Source organism: Chiloscyllium punctatum, chromosome 2 (assembly GCF_047496795.1).
Source record: "Chiloscyllium punctatum isolate Juve2018m chromosome 2, sChiPun1.3, whole genome shotgun sequence".
Classification (NCBI taxonomy): Eukaryota; Metazoa; Chordata; class Chondrichthyes; order Orectolobiformes; family Hemiscylliidae; genus Chiloscyllium; species Chiloscyllium punctatum.
In genome coordinates this window covers 95,367,602-95,374,827 of record NC_092740.1, presented here as the reverse complement: position 1 = coordinate 95,374,827, position 7,226 = coordinate 95,367,602, and the positions used below count along the sequence as shown (strand labels likewise).

General features: G+C 41.1%; 1 protein-coding gene across 1 annotated transcript in view; it reads left to right on the top strand.

Annotated features, from left to right (window-relative positions):
• Positions 1-280: 280 nt before the first annotated feature.
• The window catches only part of LOC140486874 (fructose-1,6-bisphosphatase isozyme 2-like), a 30,622-nt gene continuing 23,676 nt past the window's right edge, over positions 281-7,226 (top strand). Inside the window, exon 1 of the mRNA XM_072585915.1 lies at positions 281-558. Within this exon, the coding sequence (XP_072442016.1) occupies positions 389-558 (170 nt within the window). The 5' untranslated portion in view covers positions 281-388. The remainder of the gene's footprint in view (positions 559-7,226) is intronic.

The following is a 7,226-nucleotide window of genomic DNA, read 5'->3' as shown; positions in this document are numbered from 1 at the left end:
GACACTTTATAGCAGGAACTGTATGTCATCATTATACATCATTAGGATGGGTGTGTTTTAAAAATACTACCGTGCACACCAACAGAAATTTACTTCAAAAAGCAACGTCAATAAATTAGGTGCCGTACCACTTGTTTATTCCCATTTCCATGTGAACTTTACCCAGTTTCAGTTAGCCACTCAGATTTGGCTTGATTGTTCTGTGAAGGAGTCCCTCCTCTTTCCTGGGCTGGATCATTAGAGGATTGGCTGAAAGTGCTGATCTAAAAGGTGCCTCCCTCTTGAAGTTTGTGGTGTGGCTTTTTGAGTTGCTTCATTCAGCAGCTCAGTCTTTCCATCGCTCCCTGACTGTACACTCTCTTCCTTAAGCGAGCAATCGGGAAGAAACATGTCAGACCGCTCTCCTTTCGATACCAACCTTGTCACGGTGACTCGTTTCATGCTCGAGGAGGGCAGAAAGGCGAAAGGCACCGGCGAATTGAATCAGCTTCTCAGCGCTCTGTACACTGCTGTCAAAGCCATCTCATCGGCCGTCAGGAAGGCTGGTATCGCTAATCTGTACGTATCCCCCTCTCTGCAAGTAATCGCACGCTGCAGACCCTGAACCCCGAGGGGACCTTGTGAAATATGTTGGCTCAAGTAGTTAGTCGGCAGTTTAACGAAAACCATTCACTTCTCCCTGGGCCAGTGTTATAGTTTCTGAAAGTTTGTTTCGTATTTTCACGCTGTTAGCAACGTCGCCCCACAAGTTAAGCAAGTATGTTCTGTTCCTCCGGTTTCAGATCCGTTGCAGTCTGATTTTTGGCATGGATTTGTAGTAGCTGCTTTATGGAGGAAGTAAATCTACAATACAATTTTAGAAGCATTTCACAAAGCGTAGTTTGTATATTGCAATACAAGCTCTATCAAACACATCGAATGCTGACCCTGGTTGTATTTCTGTACTATTAACGTTCGGTTGTGCTCGAAAACATTTTCATCCACCTTTTTAAATTTCTTTTTTGTTTCATACAAGAAAGAAAAACAAAATGTTTCGGCGTTCCATTTAGTCCTTTTTAGTGTATTTTAAAAGTTAGGAGGTGCGTACCGCCAATCTCCCAATAGGAGAGCGCAGGTTTGTACAACAGGAAGTGCTGCCTCATGCTCACACAGCAATGTAAAACAGAATATTGTGTTCCTATTAGTTACTTCCAAACAATACTACTTCACTCCCTGTTTTGATATCACCTCCTCATTACTTTAAAGATGTTGCAATTTCAAATCTGGCAAGCGTCACTGTGCAGATGGAATGAAAAATGTCCTGTTACTGTGTACAGCATTATATTTCCAGTGCCACTCTTGGTTCTGTCATTCACTTAATATTGAAATTCCACCACACTAATTAACAAAGGTGTGGTTCTTTTACTATGACTTAATCGAGTTTTTTTTTGGATGGTGAACACCAAGTTTGCCCCTTCTACCACCTTCCCCATTGTTTCTGCCTACTTCTGCTCCCTGGTAATTATTTCTTCCTACCTTAACTGGAGTTTTTTCTCCCCTTGTCTAGTACCTCCCCAGTTACATCTGGGATTCTTCTGATGCTTTACATCCGTTTTGAAACTTCCAACTTCACGTGCAGTCCCTCTCTACATCCATCCCCCATCAGGCTGTCCTAAGGCTCTCCGCTTCTTCCTGGAAAAGAGGCCTGAACCATCTCCATCCACCAGCACGCTTCATCACCTGGCTCAGCTCATCTTCTCCCTTAATCCCTCTCAACTGTGTTCAGATCAAAGATGTGGCCATAGCTGTCACATGGGCCTGAGTAATGCCTGTCACTTTGAGAGGTATGAAGTACATTCCTGGTTCCAATCCTACTCTTTCCCCAGTGCATCACTTGAAATGCTTCTCTTTCTCTCATTTGGAATAGGAAAAAATTATCAATTTGCTTCCTGCTGTCACCTACACCACATCTTTCTCCTTACCTTCCTCAAAAGTCTCTGTTTCCAATTCTGGGATGAGCTGGCTACTGATTGACTCCCACAGTTACCTTGACTGTACATCTGCACACCCTGCTTACTTTAAGGAATCCATCCCATCTTCTCCATCACCATCACATTTGTTCTGATGATGCCATATTCTGCAGGGGACCTAAGAAATGTCCACCTCTTTTTCTCAATCCGTGTGTTCTCCATTGCCATGACTGACAGGGCCATCAGCTCCTTTTCTGCCCTTATCTCTTCTCTCTCTTCTCTCAAAAATAGGATCTCCCCCACCCCAGTCCTACTTACCACCCCGTGAGCCTCTGCATCCAAAGGATCACAGGCCGCCATTTCTGTTACTGCCAACAGAATACCACGACCAGCCACACTTTCTTCCTCCTTTCTTTGCCTCATCAGCGTGTTCCCATGCTGACATTTCTGTGGTAGGCATGTTGCAGTGCTCCAGCAAGCCTCAGTCCAACCTCGAAGAATTGCTCCTCATTCTTCATTTGGGGTCCCTTCAAGTCTCTAGGACTCAACATCAAGTTCAACAACTTCAGAGCCTGATTATATCCTTTGATTTTTAGACACTCTCCAACCTGGTCCTGATTTGACTTTGGTTGCTTTTAACACAGTCTACACATCTTCACATAGTCCTATTGTCACACCTTCAGCTTACTTACTTAGTGTGGAAACAGGCCCTTCAGCCCAACAAGTCCACACCGACCTGCCGAAGCGCAACCCACCCAGACCTATTCCCTGACATTTACCCCTTCACCTAACACGGGCAATATAGCATGATCAATTCACCTGACCTGCACGTTTTTGGACTGTGGGAGGAAACTGGAGCACCTGGAGGAAACCCAAGCAGACACGGGGGGAATGTGCAAACTCCACACAGTCAGTCGTCTCTCTCTCTCTCTCTCTCTCTCTCTCTCAACTGTAATACCTTCGCAAAATTCCACTTTCTTCTAGCTGCTATCGGTTCTGCTGAAGAGTACATTAACTCTGCCCTTTTCCCACAGATGCTGCCACTCCTGCTGAATTTCAATTTTTATTGAGCCATTTTTGAATCTATCAAGAAAACATCTTGTTGATAATAGAATGGGATAGTTGACTCAATAGTCAAAAGAATGAATACAAGAGCAAGAAGGTTATGATGAAGTTGGATATATCTTTAGGCCACAGTTAGAGTGCTGTGTACAATTCTGGTAGCCAAACTATAGGAAGAATGTGACTGCATTAGAGAGGGTGCAGAAGTGATACATCAGGATGTTACCTGGCTGGAGCATTTTGACTGTAAAAAGACACTAGATGCCTGATGTTGTTTTCCTCAGCAGAAAAGGCTGAGGGGATCAGATTGAGATATAGAGTTCTGAGGGGCATAGACAGGGTCAGTAGGGAGAAACATTTCCACTTAATAAAGAGGTCAATAACCAGGGAGCACAGTTTTTAAGGTCAGGACCAGGTTGTTTAGAGAGAATTTAAGGGCATAGTTTTGCACCCAGAGGGTTGTATCTGGATCTTATAGCCAGACGGGTGGCGGGACTCTCAAGACATTTAAAAACTATTTAGATGAATGCTTGAAATGCTGTAACTGAGCCAAGTGCTGGAAAATGGGATGAGATGTTTGAATGGTGCTAAAGGTTTTGTTTCATGCTGTTTCAAAACTCTGACTTGACGAATTTGAATTTTCATAACTATTTACCCCCACTGGGATAATAATCGGAAATTCTGGAAACACTAAGCATGTCTACTCTTGATGAAAGAACCAGTGTTCTAGATCTGTGACTTTTGTTGCCCCTACTTTTTTCCAGTGCAGTTCTTCAACTGTTGTACAGTACTGAAATTGCTCTGACAGTGATCGTTAGCTACTATCATACATAGAGCCACTAAAATGTGAAATTCCATTAGGAATTGTTTGAAAAGGGTACCAAAAAAAAAATCACCATTTGCCTTTTACTGTTTCTTTGTTTTGCATACATTTCCTGACCTAGTTGCCTACTCTGTATCCTTCCATACACATGATGCATGTAATCTTCATTTGGAAGTCTACACCAGTGCAAATCATGTATGAAGTATAAGTAACCTCGGCTACATTTTATCCATTATAAATGGAAGAATGAAGGTTAGTTAGGTTCCTGCCCTTATAGGAATAAATCCCTTAAAATGATTTTTTTATCTATTAACATTCATACTGAAGGATGTATATAATTTCATATTACATTTAATGGAAAGCATGAAACTAAGTGAAGCTACTAAATACTAAAACTGGACTAGTTGCATCTGCCACTGACCCACCAAAAGCACACACAGGACACCAGTTCATGTTCATCGTGGACGTGCTATGCATCTAGGAGTTTTGAAACTAGTTACTATGTATTTGCTTTATCTAGAAATTAGTTCTGTGTGTATGTACAAAATGGGTAACTAATAGGTTAAAGCAGGTTGAACACTTGCCCTTTTTCATTCGTCCACTGGTCACTACTGTACACATGATAGCACTGGAGAACGTCCAAAAGTAATTTCCATCTTTGGACTTCAGGATCTATGCATAATACCATGACCTACCTGAACAAAATAAAACTACTACTCCCATAAGTTCAGTGGCTTCCAACAATCTATTGTGTCTCAGCACCTACATACCAGACGCTAATCACTTTACGTTTATCCCAGGACAATTCCCTATATTGGGCATCTTTTAAGAGTGAAGGGTGACATGGAGAGGTTCCTTCCATATTTAAAGAATGTGTGCTTTTAACCCCTCCTCTTGTTGTCTTGACACTACTGATGTTGATAAACTAAATGCTAAGTCCTTTAAATTTTACTTAGCTAGGTTCATGGTGCACAACCAGGAGCTCGGAGTTCAAGAAGCTCATTGTGCAGGGAGCTGGTCATTTATCCAACTGTAAAATAAACAGCAAATGGCTGTGCAAACACGGTCTGTTAGAATACACATTACATACTATTCTGATTTTGCCTCTTATTAGGAACTCATCTTAAAGACCATTTTATTTTTAAAAAACTTTATCATTGTAAAGTTCAGTCCACATATCAGGTAATGCAAGGTTAATTGCATCATAACTAATCAAACATCATTCACTAAACGAAGTCAGTTTTTATTTTGCAAATTAAGACCTTTGGACTTCATGTTTGAAAGTGTGTTTAGTAGGAAACTTTCAAACTATGCTTATTCAAAAGGGCATCAGTACAAATTTGACTCTGATTAGTTTGCAACTAGCCCTTCTTTGAAAACATAATATTTTAATTTAATTGGGTTAGGCTGTGATTCCATGAACTATGTATGTTGGTGTGACAACATTACAGTTACTTGGAAAGTTACAACACTTTTTTACACTTTTTTTTGTTTGTGAAATCATGCTTCTTCATGGATACTTAAGAGTCATAGTGTCATTGAGATGTACAGCACAGAAAAAAACCCTTCAGTCCAATTCCTCCATTCCGACAAGATATCCTGGGTAAATCTAGTCACATTTGGCCCGTATCCCTCTAAACCCTTCCTATTCATATACACACATCCGGATGCCATTAAAAATGTTGTAGTTGTACCAGCCTCCACCACGTTGTCTGGCAGCTCATTCCATACCCCACTACCCTCTGCGTGAAAAAGTTGCCTCTTAGGTCCGTTTTAAAATCTCTCTCTCTCTCGCTGTCTAAACTTATGCCCTCTAACTTTTAGCTCCCCAACCACAGAGAAAAGATCTTGGCTATTTACGCTAACCAAGCCCCTCCTGATTTTATAAACCTCTAGAAGGTCACCCCTCAGCCGCTAATGCTCCAAGGAAAACAGCCCCAGCCTATTCAGCCTCTCCCTACAGGTCAGACCCTCTAACCCTGGCAACATCCTTCTAAGTATTTTCTGAGCCCTCTCAAGTTTCACAAGATCCTTCCAATAGCAGGAAGAACAGAATTGCTCACAGTATTCCAAAACTGGCCTAACCAATATCCTGTACAGCCACAACATGACTTCCCAACTCTTATATTCTATGCTCTGACCAATAAAGGACAGCATACCAAATGCCTTCTTCACCATCCTGCCTACTTGTGGCTCCACTTTCAAGGAGCTATGAACCTGCACTCCAAGGTCTCTTTGTTCAGCAACACACCCCAGAACCTTACCATTAAGTGTATAAGTCCTGTCCAGATTTGCCTTTTCAAAATGCACCACCTCACATTTATCTAAATATAAATCTGTCTGCGACTCCTCGGCTCATTGGCCCATCTGCTCAATATTCTGTTTTACTCCGAGGTAACCTTCTTCACTATCCACTGCATCTCCAATTTTGGTGTCATCTGCAAACTTATTAACTAGATCTCCTAGGTTCACATCCATTTCCCTTAGCTTGCTCAAAAGTTCAGTGTTCTATATCAGCAAGAGCTTTAAACTGTTGCAATGTAGATGGAAAATATTTGCACAGCATTAATTATTAGCTTATTTCAAAGTCCAAACAGATTATGCCTCTGAAAAACTACAACTTTTGCATAATATTAACAAATATAAATATTTTAAACAAAGGAATTGATTGATTGTTCAGATTTCAATTACACAATGTATGCTGTTTAATTTGGACATTTGCAAGAAATTAATGTTCTGAAGATGAATTATTCTCTTGACTGTCTTAGAGAATAATACAAAATGAAGAAACTGAACATAGCTTATTTTAATTATTATCTCCACTATCCTCCCCAATCCAACACCTTCTGGCTTTCCTATTTCATCAAACCAGGTACATAAAAATATAAGAATATAAAAATTAAGTTTTGTCTGAAGTAAGACCATACATAGAATGGTACATAACAGTACAGTCCCTTCAGCCCTCTGTTGTGCTGGCCTTTTATCCTATTCTAAGATCAGACTAACCTATGTACCCTTTAATGTACTAACTGCCATGTGCCTATCCTAGAATCACTTATGTCCCTAATGTATCTGAGTCTATGACCACTGCTGGCAGTGCATTCCATACACTCGCCACTCTGTGTAAAGAACCCACCTCTGACATCTCCCCATAACCTTAAAATTATGCCCCCTCGTGATAGCCATTTCCACCTTTGGAAAAATTCTGTCTATCCTCTTTATCCAAGGCTCTCAACATCTTGTACATTTTTATCAAGTCACCTCTCATCCCTAGCTCCCTCAACTTTTCTTCATAAGACAGATCCTCCAGTCCAGGCAGCATCTGGGTCATCTCCTCTACACCCTCTCTAAAGCTTCCACATATTTCCTATAATGAGGCACCAGAACTGAAC